The sequence below is a fragment of the Zonotrichia leucophrys genome, chromosome 1A (genome assembly GCF_028769735.1).
Source record: "Zonotrichia leucophrys gambelii isolate GWCS_2022_RI chromosome 1A, RI_Zleu_2.0, whole genome shotgun sequence".
NCBI lineage: Eukaryota > Metazoa > Chordata > Aves > Passeriformes > Passerellidae > Zonotrichia > Zonotrichia leucophrys.
Genome location: NC_088170.1, coordinates 50,491,559 through 50,515,200, shown reverse-complemented (window position 1 = coordinate 50,515,200; position 23,642 = coordinate 50,491,559). Strand labels below are relative to the sequence as shown.

Here is a 23,642-nt window from a genome sequence, read left to right as displayed (position 1 = left end):
CTGGTTTTAAGGAGTTGAAGCAAAAGACACTTGCTAAATTTACAAGTCTGAAAAACAACAACGTTTCCTGTCAGAATTGCATGATACCTTTTTTGCTAGATGATATCCTTGCCTTATTGCTACTGATGACAAAACATTTGCCCAATTACTGACTGCGAGTACTCCTGGACTCTTAAAGGTTTGCTTACAGAGTCAAAATGCTTTTGATTTATAGGAATTCATGGCCTGAGAATGCTTCAGAATGACCTAGAAGGTGATTAATTGTCCTTGAAAGAACAGGCAGCTGACTTTTTTCCCATTGTTCCTGAGTGATAGAATTGAAATAATTTTACAATTTTACTATCTCAGAAAAAATTCTGTACACCTATTTTACTGAGTGTGTTTCATATCTCAGCAGGATTGTCAATAGCACACAATAACTACCCTAAACACAGGTCCTTTGGCTCATACTTTTTCCAGCTGTGGGGACTCTCTCTACTGATGGAGATGTGCTTTTTGAATTGTGATTTTTTTTCCCCTGGATGATCAGCTCATGTTGTTATTGGCACCTTTTGTATTCTAGGAAGCAGAATGTGCATACACGTTGTTTGTAGTTGCCATCTATTGGCTCACAGAAGCTTTGCCACTGGCTGTTTCAGCTTTGCTGCCTGCCTTTATGTTCCCCTTGTTTGGTATAATGGCATCCAAGCAGGTAACCTTTATTTTTCTCTGGTTTATACTGTGCATATCAGGAATCAAAACTCCAAAGATGTGATGTTGAAACCTGTCAGGCAAATGCATGGATTAGCTGAGTGCCAATCACAACAGTTCTGCCTCAGGACTTGCTTACATGCTTTGTCTTCAGGACTTGTTCACATTTTTAAAATAATTTCTTTAATAATTTCTCCTAGATAGAGGCTCAGTGTTTAGATGTCAGTTGATGGGAAAATGTTAGGTAGTTATGAAACATCCTTAATATTACAGAGGCAAAATGTCACAATAACGACATCATTTGCAAACTGCTGACTATACACCTTTGTGTCAAAGAGATGAAATCACAGCTAATCATAATCTAAATCTATGCTTAAAGTTGTTACTTTACCTGTTGGATAGATAAAAAAGTAACAAGAACAACATTTAATTGCTGATTTAGTATGCATGTGAGATGTGACTGACAATTTTGGATTGTTCTATCTGAAACTTTATTTTATATTTTGTTTTAACAATATGAACTTTAATGCATTTATCCTTGAATCATTAGGTTAAATGCATTTAATAGTTCCGATGACCTAATTTTAAGAAAAAAGAGTCTCTTTATTTATTTCATAATATAATCTTATTGATTTTTTTCATTAAATTGGTATTACCAAAGGCTAAAAGAAATTCACCGTTTAATTTTAAAAATGGGTTTATTTCCTTTTTGGTTTTTGGGGTTTTTTATTTTGTTTCAGGTAGCATCTGCTTATTTTAAAGACTTTCATCTGCTGCTGATTGGAGTGATTTGTTTGGCAACGTCAATAGAAAAATGGAATCTTCACAAAAGAGTGGCTTTAAAAATGGTGATGCTGGTGGGTGTCAACCCTGCATGGTATGTGCTAAACAGTGTCTTGAAGGATAATAATATTTGTGGAAATCTGTATATTCCAGAAATAATTGCCTACTGCTCTTTCTACAGTAGAAATCCAGCCTTTCTTTTTTACTCAAACAAAGCAGATATTTAAATTGATGTGAAAGGTTTGTAGGTGACACTTTAATATTTTCCTGAAATCCTAATTGAAATTTCCCTGTAGTGCTTCTATTCCTAATGAGGATCCTTCTGAACAAAAAGTATGATTAGATTGTAAATAATACAGGGGTCCTGTTTCTTGATGGTCGTTGGAACATTCCCACCCAATGCCTACAATATAAAATTTGTTCTATGCTAATTTTTTTATTTCCATAGTGTTTTCAAAATCCTGGACATTCCCAAAAATACAAAAATAGTACAAATCCACAGTGAGGGGGAAAAAGTCCAAACATGAACTAAGCAGGTGGTGGGGAAGGAAAAACACATTAACATAATGTCTTTACTTAAGGTGTCTTCCTTTGTCTCCATATGAAAAAAAAAAAAGCAAAGGATAGGCACTTCCTCAGCTGGATGAGGGGATAAGGTAAAAGAAATCACACTCCCTGCTTACTGACTATCAACTCATATTTTTGGTAGTGAAAAATCCTTTTCAAAGCTTTGCTTGCTTTACAAACTTGCAGAAAGAGTTTAGGCTGACAGAAGCATCTGTCAGCATTCAAGTAAGGCTGCTCATAAGATCTAGGGAGCAAGTTTAGCTTCCCAGAATACATCATGCTTGTGACACCTTGCCAGGAAGCAGAAAAGAAGCAAAGGGTCAGAAAACCAGAAACCCCAGGCCTAAAAAGTAAGATGCCTCTTAAGTGATTTAAATAATGACACCTCATAAGAATGCTGGATTATTTCTATTCATCAGTAATTTGACCAACCTAATTTTAAATATCACATGTATTTTGATTTAGTTGTACCTCTTTTGGTAGCTTGTAGCTTTCTGTTTGGAAAAAATTCTCTTTACATTCTTGTTCTACGGCTTCCCATTATCTTAAGCTGTATTCTTGTGCTATGCAAGTTTAGTTATTTTGACTTCTTTTTCGAACACTCCTAAATTCTCATCTTTTAGCTGAAATGTTGAAAGGGAGATGACAAGTGGATGGTGTGCTGTGCTAAGCTGAGCATTGCTGGGGAGCTTGCTGTGAACAGTCAAACCTGAAGCCAGCATCTGAGGATACCTAAAGCAACTCCAGAGCTGTAACCCTGAGGAAGCACCCCTCATACCTATCACATTTCCTGGTCATGACAAAGGGATGATAAGATCATGATGAAAGGATGAAATGATGATCATGACGAAATGATCTGTGCAGGATTAAATGATCTGTGAGGGTAGATCACCTCCCAGCACCTGCTGCTCACTGGCTATGTCCACGGCAGGCACGGTGCAGCCTGTGCACACCGCAGCCTCACCCAGCCAACGCAGAGACATCACTGCATGAGACCTCTGCATTGCAGGCCAGAAAGGGTGCAGCAGGGAAAGTAAAACAGCAGGGGACTTCTGGATTTTCCATGATATATTCTTCTGGAAAAACTGATGTGTATCAGACATATGTGGCCAGCAGGATCAGGACAGGGATGGTCTCCCAGTACTCAACACCAGTGAGGTTGTAGCTCAAATCCTGTGCTCAGTTCTGGACCCTTCACTTCAAGAAAGACATTGAGGTGCTGGTGCAAGTCTGGAGAAGCTGGTGAAGGGTCTAAGGCATGAGTCTTATGAGGAGCAGCTGAGAGAGCTGGGGTTGTTCAGTCTGAAGAAAAAGCTTCTCAGGGGAGACCTTATCACTGTCTACAACTGCCTTGAAAGGAGGCTGTAGCCAAGGGAATGTCAGCCTCTTCTGCCAGGTGAAAAGTGAAAGGATAAGAGGAAATAGCTTCAAGTTGGGCCAGAGGAGGATTAGATTGGATAATAGGAAAAATTTCTTCAGTGAATTGTTGGTCAGGCATTGGAACTGGATGCCAAGGGAAGTGATTGAGTCATCATCCCTGGAGGTATTTGAAGACATGTAGATGTGGTACTTCAGAACATAGTTTAGTGGTGGACTTGGCAGTGTTATGTTTATGGTTGCACTTGATGATCGTAAGGGGTTTTCACAGCCCAGATTTTTCTGTGATCCTTTAAAGCCTTTCTGTCATTTGAGCTAAGCAGTAAAGTGTGCAGACTAGCAGAGAAAGGTGAATACATCTATACAACCTGCAAGGGAAATAAAATACTGGGCTTTTTGCACTACAAAGCAAAGAGTGACTTTGTAGTTGGATATAATGGAATAATTATCCAAGATTTCATGCATAATATTTTTTAACAATGCCACAGAGAAAATAATGCAGAAAAACTAGGCCTGAACAGAATAGGATATATTTTATTATTTTGCAATCATTTTTAGAGTCCCTCAGTAGAGCCCATCACATTGTACCAAATGGTCACCTCACTATCCATTATACCTGACCATCAATCCATCTAATGCTGGAAATTTATGATGAATAGTTTTAGAATACATTAGTGAATGTCTTAATTTGGTTTTTCTTTTAAAATCCCCTTGCAAGTTCTACTAAAATGACATTTTCCTACAGTATGAAAATTCATATTCAGTGTGCTTATTCTGACCGGTATTTTCTGCATAACAAACAATTCTTCCTCAACTTCTGTCTGCAGACCTAATCCAAAACTGCCTAAATTAATGGGTTTTACACTACTGATGACAATTTGTGCTGAATCAGATCTGTGACTTGCTGGTCTACAGATCATTTCATCACTGCAGTTAAAAGTGCACAGGGAAAGACAAGGTTCCCCTACTGAGAAAAAATCCAGTTTGAAATGTTGTTGCTATTAGCTGAAATGAAAGGCTACAAGAGATATTTTGATGGTGTTTTTACATCATCAAATAATGTTTACATGATTTTATATAATAGCTATATTGGTTTCATGTACCAAGTAAAACTGACTTTTTTGTGAAGCTTCTGATCAAGGCTGCACAAAGAATTTTACAAATTGCACAGAAGTCTTCTGATAGAAAGGTGCAACACCACCATCCCTCCACTAAGTTCTCTTGCTGTGATGATGTATGGCAGGTGTTTCATATCAGTGATAGCACCTTGGAACAGGGATTTGAGAGGACTGTTCACATTTCCAGCTCCAAGAAATGCATTAAAAACAACATTGTGACCTGTATTCTAAATTTACAATACAATTTCACCAGATACAACATGGAAAGTTTGATTTTTCAGTCATTGATGCAATTCAGTGTATTGCATCACTATTTGTAGTAAACCTACAAAAAGTTGGGCCTAGACCAGATTATGGAGTTGTAATGACCCTTCCCTTTCCCATTTAATATTGAAGATGTCATTTACTGAAGCTCAAATAATGCCTATGCTTGTCTTGGTGCTCTGAGTAAGAGCTAAGTTTTGTACCTCTTTCTGAATTTTTAATATTTCTTTCTGTAACAACCAAACTGGTATATCTAGAGAGCTTAACTAAGTGAAAACTCCAGGGTTTTGACCTAGACTGTACAATATGAGATTAATAGCGTCAGCCACATAGCCATTTTAACTCTCATTTGAATTTGTTACATGCATGGTGTTCTTTCTTCAAAGATGGTTCATATACAGTATAATTCTGTAAATAATTATTATTGCTTCTGCTTCACTTTAAAGCATATTTCGACCTCTAAAATATGATAATTTCAGCGTCTTAGATCAAGACAATTTTAATTCTAAAATGTTCTCAGAATTATAATCTTAAAATTTTCAGTGTTTCAACTTTTCTGTTGACAAAGTTCTCATTTATATTAAATAGACTCATGACAGGAGGTGTTACTGTAGCAGTCACAGACTCTTCTCTCCTGTTCCAGGCTTACGCTGGGTTTCATGGTTAGCTGTGCTTTCTTGTCAATGTGGCTCAGCAACACCTCTGCCGCTGCCATGGTGATGCCAATCGTAGAAGCCGTAGCTCAGCAGATCATCAGAGCTGAAGCAGAAGCTGATGAGCTGGAGATGTCCTGCTCTAATGGCTCCATCAACCCAGCCCTGGAGCTGGACGGTAGGCACGCTGCAGTTCTGCCTTTGCCACCCTCAGTGGGCAGGAGGGAGCTCTGAAATGACAGAGGAGTACTGGCATCTTCTCCTGCTTCACTGTGAGGCTTCTCTCAGGTCACCGTGTGTGAGCTCTCTCATGGTCACAAAGATCAATTAAAACTGAACAGATGCAGAAGGTGGCAGCTGGATGAGAGGAGGGGAGACAGGAACGGGCTGGCTTATCAGCCTCTCTTACCACCTATAAGATGGCTGGAAGGAAATATGCCTCCAGGCATATAGAAATGCTAAGGCTTAAATGTTAGCACAGGAAAAGAGCTCTTCAAGCTATAGGGTAATGTTGGAACGGCTACTGAATCTAAACTGATTGCCTTCACAGTTAGATTGTAAATTAGGAATATTTCTCCTCATGAGAAGATTCAGATTCTGAGGAACAGAAGTCATGAAGGAGTAGGGCACAAATCAACTGTTCCTGAGATTGGTGCTTGCAAATGTATTGATGGGATGATGTGAAGTAAGTGCATGGGATGAGATGTTGATGGAGCCTTTCCAGTTTTACTCCCTTAAATGCTTTTCTGTCTTTGCATCACTGTCTTACAGAAAATATAGGAGAACATGAAAGCCCAGATTGGAAAGAGAAAGAAAAACCAGTAAATGGGTAATTGTTAATGATTTAGTAAATTCTGTTCTAAGAATTCATCTAAATAGAATATCTGTTTGCTACAATGCATGCCTTTGTTTTTCCAGATATAACAACAATGTGGGTAGTACTGTATGCACAGTTGAAAAGGAAAATGAAAAAGGAAATGAACAGGTACTTAAAGTATTTTTATTATGCAGTGAAGCTTAGTTTTAACCTAAATTGCACTTCTATGCTATACCTAAAATGGCACAGGTTGTAATGAAGTTGGTTACATGTGAATAAGAAATATACATGTAGTCAGACACATGTACACACTTTGCTTGTATAGCCATTTCATTACTGGTTTGGGCCTCCCATTTCACACAAGTTAAAGCAACCTCACCAGAGTACAAAGTCTATATCAGGTGTGTGTATATGTATCAGCCTGTACAAAGGCAGTTCTGTAAAGACTAAGATCAGGGAAGGGACTTCAGGATTTGACTCTGCCTCCTTTTCCTTTACATGAATAATTGCATTACCAGTATTACTGTGAACTAAGACACACTGTAGACAACTATGCTGCCAGTAAATTGTCTGGCTCTTCTGACATATCCTCAAATTCTATTTTTGTGCCTGATGATGAGCCCTTCTTATACATTAATTAGTGTATATATTTTCTAAGCAGAACCTACCACCTGCTGAAGCAGAGAGAAAAAGCAGAAAGGACAAATACAGTGGGATTTTCAAAGTGATGTGTTTATGTGTGGCCTATTCTGCTACCATTGGAGGACTGACCACAATCACAGGAACATCGACTAATCTGATTTTTACTGAGCACTTCAATTCGTAAGAGACTATATTACATTATTTGTACTCTTCTTAGTCCAGAAGTTTAACTTTCTTTCTTAAGCTCTCACATGGCTCCCCTAAAACACATTAGAAACCTTGCACTTTGCTTTGATATTATTTGATTCTATTGCTTTTCCTTATTTTTTTTTTTTAACTGAGATAAAATGAAATTGCAGGTTTGTATTTGCCTTACACTGGGAAAGTCTGTAAGTGACCTTCCAACACATGCAACAAGATGACCATTGTTTGGTTAAGTAGTACATTACAATTTCAGTAGCTGCATGGAAAAAGATAGATTTTTCTTAGAAGGAAAGCAATATTTGGCATGAACAGAACAATCACTATCTAAAGATCTGTTATTAATTTTTAAGTACAGCAGGAAATAAGTTCAGACTTCTTAGCAAAGAGCATCAGGAGACTTTCAAGAGGCTAAGCACTGCTGAAATTAGAAATCTGGGTCCATTAATCAACAAAAAAAGCAAATAATTTCAAGGCAGTCTGAAACTTTGCATTCAATGGAACAATGTTTTAAGTTTTCCAAAGCATTTTCTAATATTCATTTTCTTTCTTAAGTAGAACTACTTTGAAAAGAAAATTGGCAAATTTAGTTCTAAACCCCTTGGAATCTAATAGTTCTTGCTGATCATTTTTTTTCTTCTGCAAACCTACCATTGTCAGTAATAGTCCTACTTGAATTCTGAAATAAAGCAAAATTCTTTTTTGTCCTCCACCCACTGGTTTGTATTGCACATGACAAAACTGTTGAATACCAGTTATTGATAGCGTTTTTAGAGTTTGCCTGCAAAGAGTTTACTGTTATTGGCACTAAATCACTGTAGAAAGAGGATTGTTAAAATCAATCACACTTGTAGATTTTCCAGAGGAAATAGGTCTATAAAATAAATCAGTGTGTCTTTCCCATTCTTGCTTCAGGCAAGACCTGTAGTAGATAATCCAACAATAGCAGATAATCCAACCAGAGCTATGTAATAGATTATTTTTAAAAAACATTTAAACTGATCATCCATTCTACCTGAGGGATATTTGCTTTGGAGATGAAGAATACCTAACTTCAATTTTCAGATTACTAGAAATACTTACACAAATATTCATCCCTGTACAACTTACATAGTACAAGTACAAAACTAAACAAAAGAAGTTTCAGTGTTGCTTCCACTGTTGTCTTCTACATCCATTGGAGCTTTTTCATTTGAGTATATTTTCTTGCACTAAATTCTCATCTCAAAAAATTCCTTTCTTTCAAGTTCTGTTTCTTTATAGTCCTAACAGCCCTTAGGCTGTGTATGGCCCTCCCTTGCCTACTGAACTCACTTTAGACACACCTCAGTCTGTGTCGGATCCCCAGACCTGTTGCTGATCCATTGCCCAAATAACTGGCACAGCCAGTTCCTGTAGTGGTCATGATGACCAGGAAGAGGATGGGAGGGTGAGGCAAGTGGATACCACAGACCACCTCATGCTGAAGTCTGCTGCCAGCCAGAAATATTCTCCCACAGAAGTGCTTTCTGGTAATTCTCACAAGTCTTCATTCCTTTGCAAAGGTGAACTAAACTTTTTTTTTGCTTTCATCCAGACGTTACCCAGGTTGCCAGTGCATCAATTTTGGATCCTGGTTTGTCCTTTCCATCCCCATTGCAGTTGTTATTCTGCTGCTCTCCTGGCTCTGGCTCCAGTGGCTTTTCCTTGGGTTTGAGTAAGTGAACAGTATAATCAATAGAAATAAAGGTTATTGATATAAATATTTTTTTTTACCAGGAATAAATATTGCATCTTAGCTTAATATATATTGAGCCTTTTCCTTAGGCTCAATAGGAAGAAAATGCAGCAACAGTGATTTTGTGACCTTGATTTATATGGCTCAATCTCCAGATGGACAAAAATTTTCTAAAATAAGAATCCTAGACTATTCAGTCCAATGTGAAAAGTCCACACCACAAATGGACTCACTTCTTTATAATATACACACAGAGTCATTAGTCAGTGCAAGACAAAAGAATACTGAAATCATATGCTTTTTTTTTTAACTGGAAGAGTCATAGGAATGCATCCTTTACTGGAGTTTGAATTTGTTTGAATACTTGAACAATGTCTGTTATAAACTAGATGGCTGTATTTGTAAATGTGAGGTAAGAAACTTCTGCTTTTCTTAAATCTATATCTGGTGGTATGGTAGGGTTTCTGTTTCTCCACACAGCTTGGGCTTTTATGGTTTTGGAGAGGACAATATGTCTTTTGGGATGGTCCTTCAAAGCCTTTTTCTCCATGAGTTCACTGGAGAGACAGGTGGGACACCAATCTTCCAAAATTACATGGCCACTTGTGGTGCAAGACATGAAAAGTGAGACTAGTTTTAAGCAGACAGAATCATCCTGTGCTTACCACTCTGTATGTGAACATTTATAGTTTCATTTTTCTTGATTGTTTTGATAATGTTCTTTTTAACTTTGTATAAGAGACTTATCCAAGAATGAAAACCTGGCTTGTAGCAAATACCCTGCTGATCAATATGTAATCTGCTCATGTGAGAAAAACCTTTTCATTCAAAAACAAAGTAAAGCAAAGCCATAGATTTAAAGAGACTCCCATTAAAGAGAGTTATGTATTTAATTCTTTAAATTAGTTCACATGGTTAAAGTTTCATCCTTCCTGGCCAAATGAGTTGGTCAATAAGAGAATGCATTTTGTTGCTGCCTCTGTCAGTTTCCCACTGGGCTTTGTCAATTAATTCCAATATGCTCAGTTTGGTGTGTAATAACTAAATGGGAGATACTGCATTGTAAAGTGACAAATATGCATTTTTCAAGTGCTATTGGTAACTGGAAAGGCTGGACAGTTTTTTCTTTATACACTAATATCTCATCATTCAATATTGCTGCTTTATATTCCAGTTTAAAAAACATGTTCAAGTGTGGCAAGAAGAAAACAGCTAGAGAAGAGGCCTCATCACAGGTGATTCAGGAGGAGTACAAGAAACTTGGACCAATTAGGTATTTCAAACTATAAATCTGCAAACAAGAGCAGGTAAATCTAAATGTCAATTCAGGAAAATTTATAATTCATTCTACTTCTGCTATAGCTACCCAGAAATTGTTACACTTGTCCTGTTCATTCTAATGACCCTCCTGTGGTTCACCAGAGATCCTGGCTTCATCCCAGGATGGTCTTCACTTTTCCCAAAGTAAGTGGTCTCTTTTAATAAACCGAAAAGAACTGTACTGTACCTTAACTATATACCTTCTTTTCTAACCAATTTTCAAAAATTAAAATACTTTCAATATTTCAGAAATTTGCCAGGCCAAACTTGTTGCAAACCTTTGTAGTGCATACAGAAGATAAACTCCAGCAACTTCACATATATATGTGAGCAATAGTTGAAATGTGTAAAACCTGTTATAGGATAAATTAAAGTGCCTCCTAAGAGGGATTGGTACAAGATTTTTGGCTTAATATGGTGGGGGAGAATGCCAAAGGTACTTTCATGCCAAAGTACCTCACTTCCAGTGTGAAATTCAAAGAATAGATCTGGTTAGGATTTTTTGATCTACTTCCCTTAGTGACAGCACACTTATATGCATACAGGCCAACATCCTCTGCTTTGACAGCTGAAATTAATGATATAAATTACTGTGCATTCATACATAACTCCCTTAAAGTCATAGTTTAGCTGAATACCAAAAAGTCAAGAACTATTGTAGGGGTTTTTTTGTTTTCTGCTGCAACTTTTCCAGGATCATCTGGATTTCTTTCCCTAAGTAATCAGTCTTACAGGAACTTATATTACTTATATGATATCTCCTTTTCTCTTGCTGCAATTACTGTAATTTCAGTTCTGTTTTTCTGTGATAAAGTTTCAAGTTTTGCCATGGAGTGGTGGGAAGTAGTTGCAGGATTGGGAGAAGTGGGACTTAATGCTGTTTAAGTCCTTATGGGTTTAACATTCATTACTAGTTATCCCAAAGACCAACTCTAGACTAGAAGGGTAATTTTCCATTTTGTTTTCCTGTGTGTTTGTGATAAATGACACGTGAACACACATACCTCATGCCTTCTCTCTTTAAGTATGTTTCCACCACTTACACACCTTCCCAGTGCTCTTCCATAATGTCTGGGAGGTAGTGTCACAAGGAATAATTGTAGCACTTTGAACATTTAAACTGTAACACAAAATTATTTAGCAAAAAAACCATACCATTAAAAAGTCCATTAAAAACTAAGATTAGTTTAAAATTATTTACTTTTAATCATCAGGAAAAAATTGAAAAGGAACATTTGTTTTTCTCTTATAACAACAGCAGAGCTGATGATCACTGTCTCATATGAAACACTACACTCTTGAAAGGGTATTGGAGTGGTGACCTAATTAAATTATCAGCTAGCCAAGCAATCAGGCTGGGTTGGCTTTTCTTCCTTCTTCCTATTAACACCCACAGCTTACCCAGCATTTTCTAAAGAGCTACATATTAAACTGAAATACAAGGCAATGTAAAATACCTTTCAAATATTTGACTTAGGGTTCAAATGACTTTTTTTCATCCAGAGAGCTACATATTCCTATTTGAAGCTGGTTATCATTGTCTGAGGATTTTGTTCATTGGTAGAGAAAAACAGAACATTCTCAAAAATGAGCAGGGTTACAGGTTCTACACAGGGATGTTATTTGTGGATTCCCTCTAATGTTGCCCTTGGAAGGAACTGCAAGCATGTGTCATAGCACACTAGGCCAAATTATGTTGTAATTTGGGTGAGCTAACCTGAAGAGAAACAAAGCTTTCCTTATGAACTTTAAGAGGAAAGAAAGCATTTCTTACTATTTATACCCTGACTATATCTAGATAGCTTTAATTTATCAATTGTATTAACAGGCACAAAAACAGTAAATTAGGTTAAAACTTTCTGAGCAACAAAACTTTTCAGGGAAAATAAAGGAGTGGGGCATAAGGTTGGCATAGGTACATGTGAGCAAGGCATGTTCTTAGAAGTAAAACCCAAACCAAACAAGAGCAACAACAAAGAAATGGGAGGGGAAAACCCCTCAGATCTTAGGAACTGTATTTCTGACACTGATGTCCAAGAGGCTTGTAGCAGTGCACTGAACTGCAGATTACATCTCTTACACACTTGTTCCCTAAGAGTGAGCATATAAAATTGCTCAGTGCTTTGGACTTAGGTACAGAGATAGGGATGTGCATGTCTTCTTTAAGTTTATGTTACAGGAAACACCTATAAGGAAATATTCTCCCCCTTACAGAAATCAGATAGTGCTTGTTTTCCATAAGGTTTTATCCCACAGTCTCAAGAAGGCCTAAGGGAAGTTCTGCCACCTGAAAAGAGTTTTTACCGTATGAAAAGCCACAATGTTGCTCTGAGACTAGTGAGGGCATCCTATTAGGTGGGAATTGCGCCACCCTCAGGTTCTTAAACCAGAAAGGGCTGTCTGATCCTTCATTCTAGCATGCTGAAGACCAAAAGAGTTACACTGTTCTGTGTGTTAAACCTAGTAGGAATTTACTTTATCAGAACCTGAATTTCCAGAAAGAAACCAGGCTTGATATTAGGGTGGCAAAGCCCAGGTTCGTCAAATTTTGGAATTTGCTAATTTCCTTGATAGTCATGTCTGTTGTCAAACTGAAAAAGACAAGCTAACATACTGCCTTCTGTCGGAATATGCTTCCAGATATCTATTTTTGTCTTTCTCTATTGGTTTAAAAAAAATCTTCTGTGCTTTAAAAGTATATGTATCTTGTGATTATATCGCCTTATAAGCTTTGCTTGATGAACTAAATTAAATACTTAAATCTTTGTTTCAAAGAAAATTTCCCATCACTGTCACCACCCATGTCATCAGACATTTGTGTGCACCATCATGTTACTGAGTATCCCTTTAATATGCAAACACTGATACTTTTGAAATCCCAGCAGGAATACCACTATTTATTTATGCTAACTTCATACCTCTTAAGAGCTACTTTTTGTACTGTCAGCAAGTTTTTAATCCACACTTCTGCTGTAGCAGTATTGAGTAGAGCCCATTATTTCCAGTTTTATCAGATGCCTTTCAAAAATACATTACTTCTACCAGTTCGTTTTTTTAAGAAAAAAATGTATATTTATTAAAGTCTAATCCTTCCTTTGTGGTTCTGCCTTGCACCCGTTATCTCCTTCTGTGAGCAGACGGCAGGATGTTTTAATAAATATTGTATAACACTACAGAGAACAGCACAGGGTAAAAATGCCTGCTTCCTCCCCATCTGTTGACAGCACATGATCACACATCATTTCTGCTACAGCAGTTTCCTTCTCTGTCCTGGTCTGATTCCAGGCTGCCGGGTATTAGCTTCAATTAGAGCAGTTCCAGGTTGGCCTTTGGCCTTTGGGTTTATGATCCTCATAAGAAACAGAAAGTTCAACACTGAGCTGCAGCTGATTACAGCTGATGTAGGCAAGGTAGGCTTCCCTCACTCTTCCACAGATTATTGCCTGGATGTACTGTATTGCTTTCTTCATGATTTATTGCTTTCTTTACTTCTAATACAAGACCACTATGTATTTCTGTCCACAGCCATGTTCTCTACTATAATCTCAGCTGGAGTGAGATCTCTTGAATCAACAGGTTTTTTGCTTCCTTATAGCACAATCAGATTTGCAGTCCCATAAGCAGATAGATGTTGTATGTGCAGTTGTATTACAACTTGGATAAATAGGCTTTAAAAAACGTTTATCTCAAAATTTGATAATGATTGAAAATCTTCTGTTTGAAATGACATCATGTGTGTCCTCATAATAATTTGACTGGTGGTAGGGTGTTGTGTGTGTCTCAAGCAGGTTTTTTGAGAATGCATCAGGAATACTGGGTTTGTGAGCAAAAAGTTGCACTCCCTAGTTCAGCTAGAGTAAGTGCAGAGTCCTGCACCTGGAGAGGAACAATCCCTGCAGGAAGGGGGCTGCAGGCTCGCCTTGACAATGTTTAAAACTACAGGAGAGAGAGCAAAGAGGAAAGAGTCAGGCTCTTCTCAGTGGGGCTCAGTGACAGGATGAGAGCCAATGGGCACAAAATTAAACTTACAGGTTACCTCCTGAACATCAGGAGATGTTTTTCACCTGTGATAGTGATCCAGAGAGGTTTTTGATTTTCCATCTTTGGAGATATTAAAAAACTGTCTGAACATAGTCCTGGGCAGCTGGCTCAGAGTGACCCTGCCTGAGCAGAGGGGGTTGGCCCAAACAACCTCCTGAGGCCCCTTTCAAACTCAACCATTATATGAAAATGGAGCTGCCTAGAGGAAAGTGACAGCATGGATTGTTTCTGTATCTAGATCTCACTTTCCTTCAAAACTTCTAGCAAGCCTTAGAAGAATGTAGGACAGGATCCAAGAGGAAGAGATTTTATATCTCTAGACCTGGTGCATCTGGTCCTAGGCTAAAGATGATATACAGGCAGAACCTCCTGCCTTAAGAAACCAGAAAAATATAGTAACTTTTTTTTAAAATGTATTTTCTATGCAGGCAGAGTCTAGGAAGCAGGAGACAAAAAATATGAGAGAATCACTTCAACTTCTAGGGCATCTTCATTTTGTGACAGTGTTAGCTAAAATTATGCTGGTTTTGGTGTAAGTCAGGTTCACATAATAAGGTTTTGTTTGAATTTCACCTAACAAATCAAAGGACTAGATATTTGCAGTGTATCACTGAGAGAATTGGTTTTTGCTTTCAGTGAGAAGCTCTGGTTCAGTACAAAACATTAAGCTGCTGGGAAGATCTGATGGGAAGTTATTATTGGACCTACTGTAGCTGAATATTTAGAAAGCATATGGTCTGAGGCTGAGAGAACAAATATATTGGTGTGTTGCTTCAGAAAATCTTACAGAAGAACTTGCAGAAAATAGAAAGAAATAACAAGGTTAAGAAAATGTTTGCTTAGCTTTCTTCAGTAAAATTTCTATTCATTTTAATGGCCATCTTGACTGAAATAAGGCTGGGATATGTCATCAGCTAACATTGGTTAACAGACTTGTATGTGTTAAAATGGACTTACAGCTCAGCTTGGCACCTTGCCTGATCTTGGTGCTACTCTTTACAAGTTAGGATATTGAAGCAGTTTAAGACACAGTAGTGCAAACAGTTCTTAGGTACTGGAAATGACCAAAACAAACACAACCCTTGTGACTGTGACCCTACTAACAACAGCCATAGGAGGATGACAATAATGTTCTGTTGCCCTTCCTCAGCTAGAAAATCCCCCTTGTTGGTATGCACTGTGTTCTTTAAGGCCTCTTAAACAGAATCTATTGCAGCGCATATTAAAATTATTAAATTTATCATTAAACTGTGAAAGCTAGTTATCTAAGCATCAGTTACTTCTGAATATCCCCCTCCACCAGCTAATTTCTGTATGGCAAAATAACACATGCTTACTTGAGATGGTTATTTATGAATTTATAGGGCCTCCACCAATAATTTCTATAGATCAAAGGAGCTGACCTTGATTGTCTGCCAGGTACCCACCCAACGACTTTGTCACTTCCTCTCCTCAACAGGAAAGGGGATAAAATAAGGTCAAAAAGCTTTTGGGTCAGGATAAAAATAGGGATAAATGATTGCTTATCAGTTACCACTATGGGCAGACTTGATATGGGAAAAATTAATTTAACTGCAAGTTAAAAATGGAGTTGGATGGTGAGAAACAAAGATAGAAACTAAAGCTCTTTCCCCTGATCCTATTTTTCCAGGCTCAACCTGACTCCTCTGCTTCCCCTGATCCTATTTTTCCAGGCTCAACCTGACTCCTCTGCTTCTTTCCACCACTCCTAATGGTGCAAGGGATGAGGAATAGAGGGTTATGGTCAGTCCATAGCAGACTGTGGGCTTTCCTGCTACTCTATCCTCTTCCTCTCTCCTCCCCTCCTTCTCCTGACTATATATATTTATCTGGTTTTTTTTTGTTGTTGATTTTTCCATAGATATAAAAGCTATATTACGGATTCAACAGCTGCCTTAGTGATAGGCCTCCTGTTCTTTATTATTCCAGCAAAAACATTGCATAGGACATCAAATGGAGAAAACAGTTGAGTATAATTTGATGTTGATTTTACTATAATAAGGTATCTAAGATGCTACTGTAAATGTAATTTATTGCACTGGTTAGAGGAATGTAGTTAAATACTAATGCTGAAGTCATAATAGAGGGTATAAAGCACTGGGGGGTAAAGCATCTCTGACCTGGAAGTCAGTGCCAACAATTATACAATGTGAGCGGCAGGAGCCAGTGCTGTGCAGGAAAGTGTTACCTGTACCCATGGACACCAATGGAAACCTCCTGCCCACTCACTGCAATGGGCTTTGAAATGGGCTGCATGGAGCAGGGCTAGGCTCATGTTTTGAAAATGTTACTGCTTGATTAGGGTACCCTATAAAACCCAAAATAGTACATTATTCATTATCATGTAATTTTTCCTCTTCAAAATGGATTTTTTTGTTTAAAGCATGCCTCTGGCTCATCCTCTTTAAGCATTTAGTTGTGCTGCTGAAAACAACGGGATCTAGGGGTTCCCAGAGAACGGAGGGTGTCTTGGTTTGGAAAAACAGGTGTGTGCTATTGAAGGCAGGTGCCTCCCCTGAAATGGAAAATGTAAACCCTCTCTCTCTGAATGGTTGTAAATTTGAAATTAAGCGGGGCTCTCAGGCAAACATATGGAAGCAGGAATAACAGTTCTTTATTAGGCAAGAAAATTTTAAAAATCCAGAAAATAAACAATGCGGTAAACTAAAACCACACTGACAAGAGTCAGAATACAACCTGACACCCAGTTGGTCAGGGTGTTGGTAGCAATCCAATTGGAATTGTGGCTGCAGTCCTCCTGGAGTGTCAGGTGTGGTTCTGTTAGAGCAGCGATCCTGTGGAAAGGTGTAGTCTTCCTCTGAAGACCAAGTGGAAGAGGCAGCTGTTCCTCTGGGAAGTCCAGTGGAGAGGCTATGCTGGTGTTCCAGAACCTCAAGATTATTGTATTCATATTGCTGCTATATTATTTCTAGAGTCCCATACCTTATGAGCAGGTCTTCTCAGCAGTGTTGTCTTGCTACTTTGCCAAGGCTCCTCCAAGGCTCTGCCTGACCAGAAAGCCCAGCCCCTTTTATCCCAGTTATCTTCATTAGCTACAGCTGCAGTCCAATTAAGTACATCACAGCTGTAGCTCATTTAGAACAACTAGGATTGGGGCACAGCCACTTACACAATACATATATTTTACAAGGATTCCTACTACAAAGATTATATCCAGATAGGAATGCTTGGCTCCTCCCTCTGGGTGTAGCATCTCACAACGGGGATGCTGCAGCTCTTATCAGTCACGCAGTGACAATCAGTAGCCTGTTATCAGCAGATGTCTTCCCAGAGGGAGGAGTGATTGCGGAAGAGATAAGGAAAACTGCCCACTTAACAGAAGACAACTGCCATACAGATGGCAAATAGAATACAATTTGCTTGGCAATCCAGGACAGAAGGTCAGAACCTAAATGAGTCTAAGTGAAACAGCATTGGCTCAGCAATCTGCCTGAATAGTGAAGTTTTACTGAATAAATAAAACCAATTGGTATCCTACACCTCTCTTCCACATGGGAAGGAGGGGAAAGGGACCAGTGCTCCACTGGCAGTAACCATCACAGCTCTAATGTTTCCATGCCATGACAGTTTTCCCCTGTCAAAGATCTGTACCAGGAAGTGCAGGTTGTTTCGGTCAGAGACCTTGTTCCTGTTACAATGATGAGCTTTTTGTCTTTGAATTTTTCCCAAGTACTTCCTCAGGGAGATTATTTCAAGAGCTTGACAATATGTTTTTAAATGTTGGTTGGGGGGTTATATATATATTATTTTTTTTTCCTCTAGCTGTTTCTGGTTACATTCCACTGATTACTTGGAAGGAATTTCAGTCATGCATGCCCTGGGAAATAGCTATTCTTGTTGGTGGCGGGTTTGCACTGGCAGACGGCTGCGAGGTAATGCAATTTATAGAAGTACTGAACAAATAATGTGACCCAATCAAGAGCAATTCAGACATGCAGTGAATTCACAGTTATTCTCTTGTTTTAGCAAGTTATTCTGTAGCAACATTGAACAGGATAAATGTGATGAATATTCAAGATATTCAGAAAGCAGGTTTAGAGAAAAAGAAGTTTCCTATGTTTTTCAAAACTATGCACAGTGATGACTACTGTTTCTTATTTAATGCAGATCTGATGGGGGCAGGGGTTGTGACAACACACTGTTTCCAAATCTTTAATGTCACTGAGATAACTTCCATGTGGAGCCTGATGGTTACTCCAGTAAATCAAGCAGCTTTGGACTTAGACTCTGGTTATGAAGCCTAATATACTCGTACTACCATTTTCTGATTAAGACTCCTCTAACCATCTCAGAGATGCAAATATAAATAAATGGAATATAGTTTGCCTGGGCTCCTATAGAGCACCATTGAATTAGAAAAAAAGTCTTAAAAACACATGGTAGAAATATAGAAAATATTTCAGATTTTTCTCTTTTACCTAAATACTTCACTATTAGCAGATAAGTTCTGTTTATATATCATTTAAAAAATTTTCCTTTCAGTGACTTGCTAAACATAATCATGTTGTCACATTCCTAATGCAGGTTTCAAAACTTTCTGAGTGGGTAGCAAGTAAATTGACACCTCTAGGATCATTACCCTTGTGGCTGATTATCCTGATATCCTGCCTTATTGTCACTACAGTAACAGAAGTAGCTAGCAATCCAGCTACCATTACGATCTTTTTGCCCATACTATCTCCTTTGGTGAGTATAACAAGCTTATTTTTAATCAGAATCTACTCTATCACCTATGTAGTAATGCGGCTGCTCAAAGAAGTGGTTTTAAAAAGTCTCAGTAAAATACTTCAGGTCTTTTGCTGTCCTGTATTGTGCATTGTATATTTGGTTGCTTTAGGTGTTTTTACCAGGAGATGCTGAAAAATTAGTAAAATTAGGAAAAAGTTCATTTTATGGATTAAACCCAGATGGCAATCAAGCCATAGGCAGCTGCTCACTCACTCCCACACCAGAGGGGTCCTGGACAGAATTAGAAGGGGAAAAGCTAGAAAATTCGTGGGTTCAGATGAAGACAATTTAACAGGGAAAGCAAAAGCCCCATGTGTAAACAAAGCAAAACAAGTAGTTAATTCACTGCTTCCCCTGGGCAGGCTGCTGTTCAGCCATCTCCAGGAGAGCAGGGCCCCATCACACATGACAGTAACTCGAGGTAAGAAATGCCACCACACCAAACTCCCCCTGCTTTATACGCTGAGGATGATGCCATACGGTAAGGAATATCCCTTGGTCAGCTGGGGTCAGCTGTCCTATGCCTCCTGCCAATTCCACCCCAGCCTCTCATCACTCTGGCAGTGAGAAAAATAGGAAAGGCCTTTGCTCTGTGTAAGTACTGCTCAGCCAGGAGAAAATATTGTCAACACTGTGTTCAGCACAAATCCAAAACATACAAGCCACTGTGAAGGAAATTACCTCAGAAAACTCCAGTATAGTTCAACATGTGAAAATTGATGCTGTCTTTACTATTTGTGAATATTTGAAGCTCTTAAAAGGACAGTTCTCTTAGGGTTTCTTCCAGACTGCATCTTCTGCAAAAATGGTTAACACTCCAGGTTGTCACAAAGAGAAGAGAGGGCTAATAGATGTGCTTTGTAATTCACATTTCTTCTGTCCTTAGATCAATTATGTTCTTTCTTCTCATCATCTTTATCAAAACATCTGATTCTTTCTTCTTCAAAACTTGTCTTCTTGTCTGTAGCTTTTCCTCCTGGCCAGCCTTGACAAATACTAATGCCTTTTTCTTTGAGAGAATTGTTAGTCCTCTTTTCCAAGAATTACAGAATCAATTCGGTTGGAAAAGATTTGTGAGAGCATCATGTTCAATCTTTCACTGATGACCATTTGTCAAATAACCATGACACTAAGTGCTCCATCCAATTGTTTTTTGGACACTTCCACAGATGATGACTCCACCACCTCCACGGGAAGTCCATTCCAATGTTTAACAACCCTTTCACTAAAGAAATTCTTCCCAATGTCCAACCTGAACCTCCCTTGGTGCAGTTTAAGGCCATTTCCTTGTCCTATCGCTATTGTCTGGGAGAAGAGACTGAGTCCTCCTTTCAGGGAGTTGTAGAGAGTGATAAGGTCTTTCCTGAGATGCCTGTCCCCAGGCTGACCACCCTCAGCCCCTTCAGCTGCTCTTTATAAGGACTTGTGCTCCCAGCCCTTCCCCAGCTCCATTGCCTTCCTCTGGACACGCTCCAGCCCCTCAACGTCTTTCTTGTAGTGAGAGGTCCAGAGCTGGACACAGCACTCAAAGTGTGGCCGCAACAGTGCTGAGTACAGGGGGACAAACACTGCCTGGTCCTGCTGGCCACACTGTTGCTGATACAGGCCAGGATGGCAATGGCCTTCTTGGCCACCTGGGCACACACTGGATCATGTTCATGTCCCATCAACCAACACAGCCACGTCCTTTTCCACCAGGCACCTTTGCAGCCTGCCCCCAGCCTGTGGAACTGCCTGCAATTGTTGTGACCCTAGGGCAGGACCTAGCATTTAGTCTTGTTAAACCTTATCAATCCAGTCTGTCCAGATCCTCTGCAGAGCCCTCCTACTCTCCAGCAGAACAACACCCCCCAATGTAGTGTCATTCACACCTTTACTGAGAGTACACGCAATCCCTTCATCCAAATCATCAGTAATGTATCATATATAAATTCAGCTTTATCATCTTGCAGTGGTTTTGCTTTTCATGCCTGTGCAATGTTCTTAAAAAACAATTTACCAAAAAAGGTGTTTTCTCACTATTTAAACTGGTAGTTCAATTCAGATTTCACTTGTGTTAATATAGGAAGTTTATATTTCTGTATTTAATTTGGCAAATGCATCCCGTGACAGCTGTACTCTCTTTCATTTTTTGGTAGGCTGAAGCCATTCATGTGAACCCACTCTTCATTTTGATACCTGCTACCTTGTGTACTTCCTTTGCATTCCTGCTTCCTGTAGCAAACCCAGCCAATGCCATCGTGTTTTCATATGGTCATTTAACTATTATGGACATGGTGAGTTTTAAGCAAAAGTCCTAAAGGGGATTTTTGGCATTCAAAAATTTTTATTCATTGTCTTGATGTATGTTTCTGCTTTCCTTTTCCTTTTCTTTAGGTGAAAGCTGGCTTGGGCATTAACATCATCGGAGTTGCTGTAGTTATGCTTGGGATCATGACATGGATAGTGCCTATATTTGATCTCTATACTTACCCAAGTTGGGTACCCAGCATCCCATCTACAAATGGCACTGGGCTGTAAAAAAGAAGTTTCCTTTTATTTTCTCACATGTGGTGAGTCACTTAAAATGCTTTCAGTCACCACAATTATAAGGATCTACATTACTATGAATGCTGTATTTCACAGTCCTAGAGACTGATGATCCAGTCTGAGAGTCTAATCAGGAAGAGTGCTAGACTTTCTAAAGATCATAGTTAGATCAGGTTTCTAATCTAGTTCAGCTAGTCTGAATTTTTATATCTTCATGTTATGAAGGAAAAAATAAATGTGCATAGCCATTATCACGGGCAATTTGCCCCCATTCTCAGGGTAGCAGAATAACGAAATTTAGAATTTATTATTTCAAATAAAAATCCTTGTTATTACTTTTTTGGGAGTTGTCAGAGAGCTTGTTGGTTTTCTGTTTTCTAGATTCAAGCTTTGTTTAAAACAGTGTTGATCACGAACAAAAGATCAGGGAGGGGACTGTCTTGAACCCATAGTTTACAGACCAGTCAAAAATGCACAAAAAATGGAGAAGAGCAGCATGACCGCTTCACAGCACTTTATCTATTAAGCACCTTGTAACCTGGAAGGAGAATGCATACTTAAGCAAATATTTATGCTACATCCTCCCAGGATTTCACTAAAATACATTGTTGCTTTTGTAAAAGAAAAAAATATATATTTCTCTGTATAGAGAATGTTGATTGATCTGAGTTGATCTGTACAAGTTATCATCGTATCTCTTTGCCAAAAGTAGATATATCTCCTTGAGGAATGAAACCATAAGACAGCGCTGAAGATTTAACAGTCAATCTGTCAACCAAGTGAATCTTCACCAGGAGGCTCATGATATCTGCAGGACAGGTGGCAGTTTAAGGTTACTATACTGTGTAAATATTGTAATTGTCTAAACAAAATAGTGTAATATGGTCAGAATGTAAGTTGGAGTTCAAAGATATCCCCAAATAATGATGTTCTTGGTTGTTACATATTTTTCACCATAAAGACTATATCTTTACCGATTGTGAAGATCTGTAATAATTTGTAAAGAGCATGTAGTCTGAATGTAGTCTGAATGAAAGCTGCGTGTATTTAGATTGGATCATGCCTTGGGGCATCCAAATGATAGTTGTAAACATCAATCTGTCTTTTAAAGATTCTGTCCATTTTCCTAACAACAACCAAAAAATGCTGTTGGTTTTTGATTAAGGGTTTACATTTGTTTTTGGTACTGCATATTTAGAGATGTCAGTCATGACTTCTGCAATGCCAGAATGCAGTGTATAACCTTGTATATGTAGCTTGTTACCTGTAACTATAAGTTGCAGGTTCAGCTGCAGTGAATTATTAAAAAAGCACTTTTTCTTAATTAATGATTCTGTGTAAGTATTGAAGTAAGTATTGGTGCATGACACCATGCTTTTAAGCCTGATTGAGGCTGCTGTCACAATTTTTTTATGCAGTGGCAAAATAGGACAGTGACCATCACTGGGGCAACCAGGAGCTGCCACTATAAAAATAATGCTTTGCTTATTGATCCCCTGTAGTAATGATCATCAGTACAGATATACAATGCTTGGCTAAATGAAGTCAGGTACCCGAGGGAAATGCTGATACAAGTAACTAATCCAAGATACAAATCCTGGAATATATCATATGGTATTTTACCATGAGCATGTGCAGTGCAGGAGCTCATGGCTTGTTCTGACCTTTGGTCCTGAAGGCACAGAGAGGAAGACCAGCAAAGAGTGCTCTTACTTAATTTAAGGTATCACTTTCCAATTTTGTCAGTAATTTTCCAATTATTCAAGAGCAGTGGAAACAGTGAATCACAGTATTTCAAGTGGAAGGGATCTCAGAAGCATCCAGTCTTGCTCAAAGCAAAGTTATTATTCTGTTCAGACCAGGTTGCTCAGGGATTTGTCTAGTCATCTTGAAACTCTCCAACATGAAACTCAACTTGCACGATTTCCCTGACCAATGTTCTCCAGTGCTTTACTGGCTTTGTGGTGAAATATTTTACCTTTAAACAAATAAGCAAACATATTTATTTCAGGTTAACAGACTCATTATTCTCCCTTTTATTTGGGATTGATACTTTTCTGTTAGTAAAAGTGGGGTCCTTTTACTTTTTAATGGACCATGAAATAGGGAAGACAGTCCTCTTTGTGGCTTTATGTTCACCACTCCCACTGGAT

General features: G+C 38.5%; 1 protein-coding gene across 1 annotated transcript in view; it reads left to right on the top strand.

Moving 5' to 3' along the window:
• Positions 1–22,278, top strand: part of SLC13A1 (solute carrier family 13 member 1) — a 45,900-nt gene extending 23,622 nt beyond the window's left edge. The window contains exons 3-17 of the mRNA XM_064702736.1: positions 563–691; positions 1,431–1,567; positions 5,443–5,630; positions 6,224–6,281; positions 6,371–6,437; positions 6,931–7,091; positions 8,689–8,808; positions 10,004–10,102; positions 10,192–10,293; positions 16,073–16,176; positions 17,995–18,104; positions 18,757–18,918; positions 21,099–21,236; positions 21,337–21,512; positions 22,202–22,278. Of these exons, the coding sequence (XP_064558806.1) occupies positions 563–691; positions 1,431–1,567; positions 5,443–5,630; positions 6,224–6,281; positions 6,371–6,437; positions 6,931–7,091; positions 8,689–8,808; positions 10,004–10,102; positions 10,192–10,293; positions 16,073–16,176; positions 17,995–18,104; positions 18,757–18,918; positions 21,099–21,236; positions 21,337–21,480 (1,719 nt within the window). The 3' untranslated portion in view covers positions 21,481–21,512; positions 22,202–22,278. The remainder of the gene's footprint in view (positions 1–562; positions 692–1,430; positions 1,568–5,442; positions 5,631–6,223; positions 6,282–6,370; positions 6,438–6,930; positions 7,092–8,688; positions 8,809–10,003; positions 10,103–10,191; positions 10,294–16,072; positions 16,177–17,994; positions 18,105–18,756; positions 18,919–21,098; positions 21,237–21,336; positions 21,513–22,201) is intronic.
• The last annotated feature ends 1,364 nt before the right edge of the window (positions 22,279–23,642 follow it).